The sequence below is a fragment of the Candida tropicalis genome (assembly GCF_000006335.3).
Source record: "Candida tropicalis MYA-3404 genomic scaffold supercont3.4, whole genome shotgun sequence".
NCBI classification, from domain to species: Eukaryota; Fungi; Ascomycota; class Pichiomycetes; order Serinales; family Debaryomycetaceae; genus Candida; species Candida tropicalis.
The window spans coordinates 1,125,159-1,137,627 of record NW_003020056.1 but is presented as its reverse complement, the minus strand read 5'-3'; the positions used below and the strand labels follow the sequence as shown (position 1 = coordinate 1,137,627).

The 12,469-nt window shown below is 30.5% G+C and overlaps 5 protein-coding genes across 5 annotated transcripts; 3 read left to right on the top strand and 2 right to left on the bottom strand. All coding sequences in view use genetic code 12, as the record gives it.

Annotated features, from left to right (window-relative positions):
- Positions 1 to 67: 67 nt before the first annotated feature.
- Positions 68 to 3,037, bottom strand: CTRG_03518 (exosome catalytic subunit; the record flags this gene model as incomplete). The annotated part of the gene is made up of 1 exon (XM_002549175.1): positions 68 to 3,037. One exon carries the CDS (start codon positions 3,035 to 3,037, stop codon positions 68 to 70), a length of 2,970 nt encoding a protein of 989 aa, XP_002549221.1.
- Positions 3,038 to 3,225: 188 nt separating this feature from the next.
- On the bottom strand, positions 3,226 to 4,476 carry CTRG_03517 (uncharacterized protein; the record flags this gene model as incomplete). The annotated part of the gene is made up of 1 exon (XM_002549174.1): positions 3,226 to 4,476. One exon carries the CDS (start codon positions 4,474 to 4,476, stop codon positions 3,226 to 3,228), a length of 1,251 nt encoding a protein of 416 aa, XP_002549220.1.
- A 30-nt stretch (positions 4,477 to 4,506) lies between these two features.
- On the top strand, positions 4,507 to 5,031 carry ATP19 (F1F0 ATP synthase subunit k; the record flags this gene model as incomplete). The annotated part of the gene is made up of 1 exon (XM_002549173.1): positions 4,507 to 5,031. The coding sequence occupies one exon, from the start codon at positions 4,507 to 4,509 to the stop codon at positions 5,029 to 5,031; it is 525 nt and encodes a 174-aa protein (XP_002549219.1).
- Positions 5,032 to 5,727: 696 nt separating this feature from the next.
- Positions 5,728 to 6,597, top strand: CSI2 (Csi2p; the record flags this gene model as incomplete). Its single annotated transcript, XM_002549172.1, has 1 exon — positions 5,728 to 6,597. One exon carries the CDS (start codon positions 5,728 to 5,730, stop codon positions 6,595 to 6,597), a length of 870 nt encoding a protein of 289 aa, XP_002549218.1.
- A 3,345-nt stretch (positions 6,598 to 9,942) lies between these two features.
- RBD1 (Rbd1p) lies at positions 9,943 to 11,985 on the top strand (the record flags this gene model as incomplete). Its single annotated transcript, XM_002549171.1, has 1 exon — positions 9,943 to 11,985. One exon carries the CDS (start codon positions 9,943 to 9,945, stop codon positions 11,983 to 11,985), a length of 2,043 nt encoding a protein of 680 aa, XP_002549217.1.
- Between the last annotated feature and the right edge of the window lie 484 nt (positions 11,986 to 12,469).

Sequence of the window (12,469 nt, the reverse complement as noted above, 5' to 3'; positions counted from 1 at the left end):
TACGTAAGTAAAAATAATAATAATAATATAAACAATTTTGGGTTAAAAAAAGAAGCTAGATAATCACTTATTTCAACATAAGTTGTGCTTTTCTCTTACCGCTGATTTCGTCTTTAACAGATTTGACATCAACTTTAACTTTATCAAATACAGCAACTTTTCTTTCATTACCATTATGATCTTTAAATGTCAATTCGTATTTATCTTCATCATAATTAGCAGAGTTGACATCACCCATATGTTCTAATTTGATTAAACCTTCGACACCAAATTTCGGTACTAATACCACGATACCATTATTAAAAATCTTGATAACATAACCTTCATGTTCAGCTTCATTATTTCTCATCACTTGTCCGACATAATATTCTATACTTGATCTACCAGCAAATTGAGCATTTCTATGACGTCTATTGATATTCTTTACAATCATTTCCATCTTTGACTTATCACGATGACTCAAGTCCAAGGTTTCATAACCAATAGCACCGGCCAATTGTCTATGAGCAACAACATCACAATATCTTCTAATTGGTGAAGTGAAATGTGTATAGATATCAACAGCTAAACCATAATGTCTAAATTCAGGATAACCATATGACCCACTTGGGAAATATTCTGCAGCCATCATACAACGAGTAGACATAATACGAACCAAAGTATTGAAATATGGATCTTTTGAATCAACACATCTATCTAAAGAATCAGCCAAAGCTTTTGAAGATTCTAAAGAAATAGACATACCATTCTTACGAACATTCAACATATCATTCAAAGTTTCGAAATTTGTTGCCGGTGGTGGAGCATGTCTTCTTAACATAGCTGTTTGTGGATATGCATCATAAATTTTTCTAGCAACGGAAATGTTAGCAAACAACATAAATTCTTCAACTAAAGAATTGGTTTCTAATAATTTCTTGATTTCAACTTCTTGTGGATCTGAAGTTTCACTATCCATATGAACTTTGACTTCTGGAGATGCTAAATTCAATGCACCTGCATCCAATCTCTTTTGTTTTAATTTCTTTGACAATTTAAGCAAAATTCTCATGGAATTTGTCAACTCATCTTGTTGATTAGGATCATCAATTCTCATTTGTGCTTGTTCATATGAAAAAGCTTGTCTAGATTTAATTATAGATTTCATGTAGTTAACATTGACAATATTGGCATCTTCATCAACTTCCCAAATAACACTAAAGGCAAATCTTTCAACAAATGGTTTTAATGAACATAAATTAGTACCTAACAATTGAGGCAACATATCAATTCTCTTGTCCACTAAATAAACAGATGTACCTCTAGAAGCACCTTCCTGGTCCAAAGATGTATTTGGTTTAACGAAATGGGTGACATCAGCAATATGAACACCAACTTCATAATTTCCATTAGGTAATTGCTTAGCATGTAAAGCATCATCGATATCAACACAATTTGGAGGATCAATAGAACAAACTAATTTATCTCTTAAATCGACTCTCTTTTGCAATTGAACATCATCTGTGTTTTCAAGATCCTGTGGAACAACCCAATTGTCACCTTCTTTTGGCAAACAATCCAAAACATTCTTGGAGAATGGTCTATATTCAACATCATGTTCTAATAACAAAGCTTCAGTTTCAGCTTCGGCACTTTCAATAGCTCCCAATGCTCTAACAAAATGACCATTTGGATATCTGGAATTAATTGGCCAAGAATCAACAACAACAACAATTCTTTGTCCTAAATACTCTTTTGCCTTTCTTGTTCTGATTCTAATTTTTGGTAATTTTGGATCCATCAATATAACAAAACAATTCTTACTTGCATTACCTGTGGTTTCATCAATATTAACTGAAGAAGGGGCAATTTGACCAACATAGTATCTCCATGATCTTCTCATTATACCAACGATTTTAGCTGTTGGTTGTAATCTTTTTTCATCATTGTTAGAACTAGTAACTTTCATAGCTTCTTGTGCTAAAATAATACGTTCTTTATCTGAAACAACACTTTGAGTTACTTCATCTTCTTCAATATCATCATTACCTGCATTATCATTAGCACCAATGGTTTCTTCTTCAATGATGGTAGTTGATGGTTCTTTCCATTTATCTTTAGGTAATAATTCCACAATAACAGAATCAGAATTAAAAGCACGATTAAGATTCTTAGATCCTTGAATCAATAAAGGTTTCTTGAAAGCAGGTACCAGTACTTCACCTTGTAAATAATTATAAGATGAAATGTTTAAAATACCTTGATATAAAGTACCATTTTTAATACCTGCCATAATTCTTGAATTTGAATAATATTCGGGGAATGAAGTTTCATTAACCTCACCATCTTCATTTTTAGTAAATTTGGAATCATATTGAGGAATCAAATCTTTCAAATCTTCTCCATTTGGTAATATATCAATATATTCATATAATGATTTTGCTTCAATGCCTTCATTAATTGCTTTTGTTCTGTTATCTTTATCATTACAAATTAAAAATGTTTTGATTGTTGGTAAATGATTATTGAACCATTGGGCTACTTTTCTAATAGCTCTATCATTTCTATCATTAATTGATTCATTTTTATTTCTGGTGATGTATGTTTCTTCATTATATTCATTGTGGAATACAATAAATCTTTTATCTTCTGATTTAACTAAATTTCTTAATCTCTGATAAATTGGAAATGATCTATTTTTAACTTCTTCCAAAACGGTTTGTGGAATAATTACATCATAAAAACATTGAGTATTTTCTAATAAATCTATAGCATGTAAAATGATATTTGTATCTAATACTAAATAATGAGGTTCACCCTTTGCAGTAGTTGTAGGAGTTGAAGATAATATAAATCTAGGTAATTCACCATTGGCATCAGGTTTAATTATTTCTTGACATGTATTACAAATAGTTGAATAACATGGAATATCATTTCTCAAATAATGTTCACGAACAATCTTTAATGCACCTCCATTTCTTGATCTTACAAAAACCTTAGAAGTGACACTTAATCCACTTGATAATCTCTTTCTATTATTAACTGCTGCAACTGTCATTGTAGTAGTAGTAGTAGTAGTAATGGCAAATTGAAAGTTGATACTTTGAAGAATTTTTTTTTTTCAATGTACATCCTTCATTAACAGAGACAGAAAAATGTTTATAAGTCTCATCGAAGGTTGTTGTAGAGATAATTGAGATGTGATTTTTTTTATCCAGAGTACACTACTTATACAATAGCTATACATTAATAATATCTACCTTCAGTTGGAGAATTATGAATAATTCTATAAATTGGGGATGCCACAATTCTCGAACTATTTGTTCTGATCCCTGGAGATTTCAAAGATAATTTATTTGAATCCTGAGGTGATTTTGAAAAACTATAATATGAATCATTATCGTCATCTTCTTCTTCTTCTTCTACTGGAATATGATCATTATCCATCATTTCACCTTTAGATGCATTAATTGTTGTAGTGGGTATAAAAAATGATGAATTTGGTAATACAAATTCAGTTCTATCAATTTCAACCATGTCATCATCATCATCATCATCATTATCGTCGTCATTATCGTCTACGGGTGACATTGCACTTGGATCTAAATTCATTAAATCATATTTTGCAAAAGAAATATTTGATCGGTGATTATTTGAACTTATTGTTCCAGTCATTTGATCAATATGAATATTAGGATGAATAATTGGACTTGAATAATATTCAGGATTTATAATATGACTACTTCCACCAACAGGGGGAATAATTATTGTATTTACTGCTGAAAAATCTTGTGGTGGAGACATTGGTTGGAATTTCAATTGTGATAGATAAGTATTACGTCTTGATAATTCAAATTCTTTAGTTTCTTCATAAATTTCTTCTTCAGGTCCATATTCTTCTGTTGGTGTATTTGTTGCATCACACATGGTTTCACTATCTACATCTGATTTAATCTCAATTGAATTTCTTGATTTTGAAGGATATAAACTATTCATAAATATTGATGCATGATAATCTAGTTTATTCAGTGATACTGCGGTTTGTTGTGGTGGTGGTGATTGCTGTTTCTGTTGCTGTTGCTGCGATATAGGTTTGCTTATTGATTGTTTCAACAATTCCAGCCTAGTTGGTCTGCTTGACTTTGAAGAAAAATTCTTTAAAAATTTAACAAATCGATGTCTCTTGTTACCATAGTGACTTGGGGCTTCTTTTGAATTTATTGATGGAGAATATGGTTGAATTGGATAATAATTTGAAATAGGTGCAGATATACTAGGTGTCAATGATGTTAAATTCTTTGAATTTATAGTTGAAACCGTTTTGGATCTTTTAATAGAACCACTTGGACTACCAATGTTAATATTATGATCCAATGTAATTAAATTTTGTTTTCTTTGGAACAATGGAGGGTATCTACTTATTAAATTAGGATCCCTTAATTCTTCCAATGTCGATAAATCAATTGTATGAGAATCTAAAGTGATAGTATTATTCATTAGTTGATAGGTTACCTGTTTAACTCTAGTATGGAAAACGAAGAAGAAGAAAATTGGGTTGTCTTTGGTTTTGATTTTGATTTTATAATATCATTGTTAAATTTAGCAACCAAATATCAAAAAAAAAAAATGTCGCATACAACAAATATCAAAATAATATATGTCATTGGTAGCGTTCGTTGTACTGCATACAATCATCCAATAAAATTGAATCAAAGTTTTTTTCTTTTTTTTTTTTTTAGTTTTCATTTTTCGGATTCAACAGAAAGAACGAACAAAAAAAAAAGTAAAGTCTACTTACTATCAAGTCACTTTATAAATTATCACAACTATATATTAACAATGGGTGCTGCTTATCATATCTTAGGAAGAACTGTTCAACCACATCAATTAGCTATTGCTACTTTAGGTACTGTGGTATTTTTCACTTTACCAAAACCATGGGGTGCAGCACAACCAACCACTCCACCAATTAATGCTGCTTCTCCAGAAGAAGAAAAATACATTCAAGATTTCTTAGCTAAGCATACTGAAACTGCTAAAGAACATCATTAAATGTGATTTATTTGAAAGGAAAAGTGATGAGAAATACGGTGTGTGTTTTTATGATGAAGATAACTGAAATTATATAACCTAAAAATCATGACAATCACATAATCAACAACAAAAAAAAAAAGAAAGAGATATATAATTGTTCATTTTCTTGAATTTATAAACAAAATATAGAAGGATGGCATTTTTTTTTTCCTTAAAGAAAAGAATCGAAAGAAAAGTGTTGTTTGTTTGATATATTTTTTATTATTGTTATTTTGTATTTAACTTGATTTTACATGTATCTATTCAATTTAAATATTTATTTGAAAGTTTTATTGAACTAGGGGTAATTGTAGAGATGGAAAGAGTTGTGGGATGTATGATATTCATTACTGCATTCGATAATAAGGCATATATAACTTGTCACTCTTGTAATGTACCTGACAAACATGATATTGAACGCATTGTTACTCTTAGATCAATCACTACTAGAGTTTAATGTTCTAATCAGTAAATTCCTAGTGCAAGTTGCTTGTTCAATCATATTCTACAAATGCATCCAGATATTTCTCTCACTGAAAAAATGAAGCAGAAAAAAAAATAAAAATCCTGTATCAAAACGAGATGACATTGAAAAAAAAAAAATTGTAAAAGACAAAGTTATCCATCTCTTGTATCATCACTTCATCAATCAACTAACTATTTTCACAGATAAATATGTCAGCTATTTATAAGGCATTACAACCTAAATCTTCTAAGGAATCTTCAGATAAAACCAAACATATCAATAGACAAAGATTGTTAGTGATATCATCCCGTGGTATTACTTATAGACATCGTCATTTGATTCAAGATTTATTAGCTTTATTACCACATGCCAGAAAAGAACCAAAATTTGATTCCAAAAAGAATTTACATCAATTAAATGAAGTTGCTGAATTATACAATTGTAATAATATTTTCTTTTTTGAATGTAGAAAGCATCAAGATTTGTATTTATGGATTTCTAAACCTCCAAATGGTCCAACTTTAAAATTCCATATTCAAAATTTACATACTTTGGATGAATTAAATTTCACTGGTAATTGTTTGAAAGGTTCAAGACCAATTTTAAGTTTTGATAAGAATTTCTTAGATAATGATCACTTCAAATTATTGAAAGAAATGTTTATTCAAACTTTTGGTGTTCCACCAAATGCTAGAAAATCAAAACCATTCATTGATCATGTCATGACATTCTCCATTGTTGATGGTAAGATTTGGATTAGAAATTATCAAATTAATGAAACTTTAGATGTTAAAGAAAACGATAATGATGATGATGTTGATGTCGATCAATTAAACTTGGTTGAAATTGGTCCAAGATTAGTTTTGACCTTAATTACTGTATTAGAAGGTTCTTTTGGTGGTCCAAAGATTTATGAAAATAAACAATACGTTTCACCAAACTTTGTTAGAGCTCAATTGAAACAACAAGCTGCTGATCAAGCTAAATCTAGATCTCAAGCTGCTTTGGAAAGAAGAATTAAAAAGAGAAACCAAGTCTTGAAACATGATCCATTATCCAACGATGCATTGTTTAAATAGAGTATGGATTCTTGTGTGTATGTAGATTATAATTTGAATTCAATATATTAACAAACAAAAAAGAAAGAAACAAATAAAAAAATCGTGTAATCTAGAACGTGTTGTGTATCACGTGCTGGGTGTGTCAACTACGGGCTATGTGGAAATTTGCCCCACTTGTGGGTAATTATCTCCGTCATAATCGATATAAAGGAGATAAAGGTTAATATTACACAAGTGAGATATATGATGAATCGCGTAAATAGTTCTTTGCGGTTGAAACTAATTGAAAGGTGAAAGCACACGTCAATTTCATGGACTTTTGGACTCGGGTCCATTAATTGATGAAACAGCCGACAAAGCTTTGATTTATTTCTGTTTTAAATTTTTCAATTTTGATCGATGCAGAAGACAACCTTATTCTATTCTGGTTGGTGTTCAAATGGGAAACTTTATGAGATACAGTGAGTTTTATCATAAAATGTTGAAAAGTACCCCTGAAAACTGAGGCGATTTCATAAGTACTTGCGCATTATGTCTAGATAGAGCAAATGAGTATATAAGAATGTTGCAAGTATAATTACACATGACATCAAGCGTCTATAGATTGTTCTAATTTCTTGTTCCTGTAAAGAGTCTTCGATTCGAGGTGAGCTTTCAGATACTTGAATTTGGAATTTGGTATTACAGTGCATCTACAAAAAAAAAGAGGGGGAAACTTTATAAAATTGAAAAGGTCCAGACTGATTCTTAACTGAGACTATGAACCACAGTTTTACAAGGAATAGTTTTGTCATCGGTTATACTTGATATAGTCAACTTTGAGATGATCTTTGTTCCTCTTTAGTATCCCTTGTTGTATATTATCAACCCCAATTTAGTTGTAGTAAAAAGAAAAGAGAATTACAAACTTAAAATGTCATGAATCTTGAAAAGTAAGGTACCAAATGAAAAGAAAAGACAGTAAAGTGTAATATTTAAAGAAAAAAAGTAATTTCTGATTGTTTTCTAGTGTAAAGCAACAGTGTAGATACAAAATCGATTCCGTCAATTAGCTTGACTTCTGTTATTCATGCTCTGTATTTTATATCTTTTTTGTTGGAACATTCTATACTAAAACATTCCCTCCTTACATATATTGTCACAATATGTATGAATTACAATATAGTGCAAAAAAACAATTGGTTGACTGCAGGAATGCTTTTTATTTGTATTGGTGCGCGAAAACGTTTTGTATCAGATTTGAATTGTCGACACTACACAAAGAAATGAAAATTGAGGTTAGAAAGAAAAGATAGAAATCGCGTCTTTTTAAATTTTGGTTTTTTTGTTATGTTTTCTTTGTTTCTCCTGGTTGTCTGAATTTATATTGTTCTATTTCAATTTAAGTTACAATCCAAGGAGGTAGAGTGATTATCAATGAAACTCATGATGTATTCAACAGCCTATAATGGAATATATTCATAGATAACATGAACAATTCATCGAGGATCATTCCACAACTGCCGAAACTACACCAAGAATGTAAACTGCGTGGAGAAAGAAAGAAAAATATCTTTTGATGCCCTGGCATAGTTGTTCGTGTTTTCTATTTTTTTTTTTTTACATTTAGACGGTCCTTTTCTATTTCGATTTAACTTAGTTTTCTTACATTGTGTAATGATAATTTCACTTTGAGCGGACCAACGATTGGTTGGGAGATAACTACAATACGTTTGATGCAAAGAGTTTCCGACAAACGATGAATAAATGTCCAGTGGAATGACTTTATGATAGTTAGTTACCTGTTGCCAATTGAGTATGATCTAAATATATCCATCGCTCGTTAGCGTACGATACTCATGATGAGGTTATTAATAACACCCTGGATTTTACGAATAATCATGTGATCACATAATCAGAGCATCGGGAAAAAAAAAAAGAAAGAAAACATCAACATGACGGATATTGAACAATGCAAGGTATTACGTAACTAACTCATAAGAAACAAGGGGATTATGATGATGATGATGATCAACAATTATCCCAAAAGACAAACGAGTTAAAAAAAAATAGATATAAAAATATTTCATGCAAGAACACAAAAGGGTAATAAACAATGCATTACTTCTTAAACATGGACATGAGATTATGGCCGAAACAAAGAGAATTCTAGTCCATGATTCTATGTTCTCATTTTCCATTATTGATGACTATACTATTATTATCCATAGATACAGCAATCATCTTTGAACAAATACAGTTTATACCCCCTTAGAACTGAACAGAAACCAACCCCCCTTCTCCCAATGCATCATAATATGGCATAGGCACAAGAGAGAATAACCACGCAGACACGGCCTGTATACAGAAAACTATAAAAAAAAAGGGATTAACTAATAAAAAAATTTAAGGTACACAAAAATAAATCCCACAGAGTTAAAAAAAAAAAATTTACAAACTGTAATAATAAAAAAGAAACAACACGGGAAATGAAAAAGAGAGAGAGTGTGTGTGTGTGTGAGTGTTTTGTTTTACACGCACGATATTTTGCTGTTTATACTGCACAATACAATAATTACAGTTTGTTTCATTTTTCTCCCCTTTTCCTTTAAAAATAAAAAACTGTAACTATATATGTAAATCATAGATGTTAGAATCAACCCAAAATGTTATATAACTGTATAACCATATATATATATATATATATATATATATATATATACATAACACGAAAGTACCAGTTTATTTTAGGCTGTGATAAATTTTTGTTTTTGTTTTTTTTTCTTGTAGGATTCTTCTTTTGATATCATTAATAATCAATTTACTAACACTACTAACACTACTACTACCACTACTTTTACTACAGCCATACTCTGCTACATTTAACTCAGCCAAATTTCATATTAGTGTTGTTTAATTACCATTTGTACACTACCCCCTTCCCACACTCAGCCTAGTCAAATTAAAATAAATATAAAAAAAAATCTGAGTTGTTTTATTTTTGGTTTCTTTTTTATTTTTTATTTTTTATTTATTTTTCACATATAAAGATTGTTGTCCCAGTTACTTAACAGTTCAACCCCGATATTATTTTTTTATCAAACACACTCACACATTCGCTTTCTTTTTCTTTTTTTATTTTTTTCTTCATTGTGGTAAGAAAGAAAGAAAGAAAAAAAAGACCAAGAACATATACAATCTAGGTGATCAATTAATTCAGTCAACTGATTCATTATTTCATTTCACGCCTTCATCATTACTCATCCCCCCTTGTCCTCATTTCCATATTTCCCTTTGTCTTCTTGATCATTATCATTATTATTTCTTTTTTTTTTGGTTTTTGTTTTTTAGTGGTTTAAATTTTGATCTTATTTATACCCAGAAATGTACTCAAATACTCCATATTCTCAGAATAATAGAAATGGGTCTTCACTGTCAGAAGAGGAGTTTGATAACTTCAATTTTAGAGATTTAAATGAAAGCTCCCCATTAACAAAATCATCAAGAAAAAACAACCAAAACCATTCATCAAGTTCATTACCTACTTTACCCCCAAAACCTTTGCATATGCAACCAGAATATCTTCAACAAGAACGAGAAAAACAACAACGACAGAAACAACAATATTCAAGATCTGCTGCAAATAAATCTAACAACCAACAATATCCATATTCAAGTGATCAGCAAAATAATCTCAAGAAAATGCCTTCAACTCATGTAACAGAATATGAATTAACAAATTTCGCTACCAGAGATTTACCCCCAATACCCCCAGAAAGCAACAGCAGAAACTATAATAGCCATAATGATAATAGAGGGAGTACCATGACTTTTGCTTCAAATCCGTTTACAGATATGAATTATATTTCCCGTAATTATGATAATGTCGATTTACCACCATCCCCTCCAAGTTCAGATCCATTCAAAACAGAAGAAATGCCTTCAGATGATGACTTCCATTCTGACGATCTAAAAAACAAGATGAAGAAAAATGAAAAGAATAGAATCCGTACATTAAGAAGAAAACCACGGTTCCATTATACTAGATTACCCTATTTCACAATAGTGATATCAGTTATACAGATTATAGTATTCATTGTCGAACTTGCAAAAATGTCCCAGCTAACAGGTTCAGCTTTCCAAACCAAACCTTATTTCAATCCCATGTTGGGCCCGCTGACATATTTATTAATCTATATGGGAGCTAGATATGTTCCTTGTATGCACCAAATTAAAGGTATAACAGACGATACATCAATAATGTTTCCTTGTGCAAACTCCACTACAGAAAGTACATTTGTATGTCCTTTGAATGAATTATGTGGCTTATCTGGTATTCCTCAAGACGGTGACGCGTGGTTACCCAATCAATGGTATAGAATTTTCATTCCAATTTTCTTACATGCTGGTTTCTTACACATAATTTTTAATTTATTATTACAGGTTACAATGGGTGCCTCTATTGAAAGAAATATTGGTATTTTGAAATACGCCATAATCTATATTGTAAGTGGAATTGGTGGATTCTTATTAGGAGCAAATTTTACTCCACAAGGAATTGCTTCTACTGGTGCGCTGGGTGCATTGTTTGGAATTGTTGCTACAAATATCATCCTTTTCATCTACACAGGAAGAAAAAACACCAACATGTATGGTACAAAACATTATGCTTTGTTTATCTGCATCATGATTGCTGAAATTGTCATCACATTTGTTCTTGGTTTATTACCAGGCTTGGATAATTTTAGTCATTTGGGTGGATTTGCTATGGGTATTTTGACATCTATTTTGTTATTGAAGGATCCATTCTGGGTTTTCAAAGATGGTATTATAACATATCCGAAAAACCCAAGCACATGGCAACAATTTAAAAACAACTGGAATCCATTATTTGCTATTGAAGATAAAATAAAGAATAGATTCATAATCTGGTGTCATGTTAGAATTGCTGCGTTGCTGCTAATCATTGTCTATTACGCCTTGCTTTGTAAGAATTTCTTCAACGCTAACTTAAATCAAGGAAACAGATGTAGCTGGTGTCGATATTTTAATTGTATCCCAGTCAAAGGATGGTGTGATATTGGTAATGTAAGTGTTACTACGCAAACTACTTCAAATACCGATTCGGCAAGTGCTACTCCTACTCCAAGCCAAACTACAGTTTCAACAAATATTTATTCCACAGCCATTTACACAACCACATTACCTACAAGTGTTGAAAATTCGGGAAGTTCATCCTCCTCATCGAATAGTAATTCACAAAGTGAAGGTACTAACGGTGGGTTAAAAAGAAGATTTGCAGAAAGTTTTTCAATCAATGCTAAAAGAGACGTCGATGTTTCTCTGCAATATGGTATTGGTAGTGGGTTGTATTTAGTTTTATTCTTTTTCACTATTTCATTTTTGAAAAAGAAAAAGATTATATAATGTTATTGAGGCATTACAACTGCTATTTTTAGTTGTTGCTTTTATTTTTATTTTCATATTTTCTTTATACATATATTTTTATTTTTATTTTTATCAATGTGATGAGTTAATGAAGCCATATAATATACAGATATATAAGTTATCCTTATGAATTTGATTTTGTAACTATTTGTAATGAAAGGGGGGTATGAATCAAGAAAACTAAAAGTGGCTGTGAAAGAAGACTTTCAAGTTACAAAAATGTAAATCGGCTATGTATCTGATATTCTCTTTCTTTTGATCACAACTTTGCATTAAATCTAGATGAAAAAAAAAAAAAAAGTTGTGATAAGACTAAGAAGTGATTTTCAGGGAAGAAATATTTCCAAAAATAAATCACTATTAATAGATAAAATATCATCATAACTGTTACTATAAGTGATATAATACATTAATTAAACACTTCTGTCTCTAGTTTACATTATTTTCATTAAATTGTTATAGG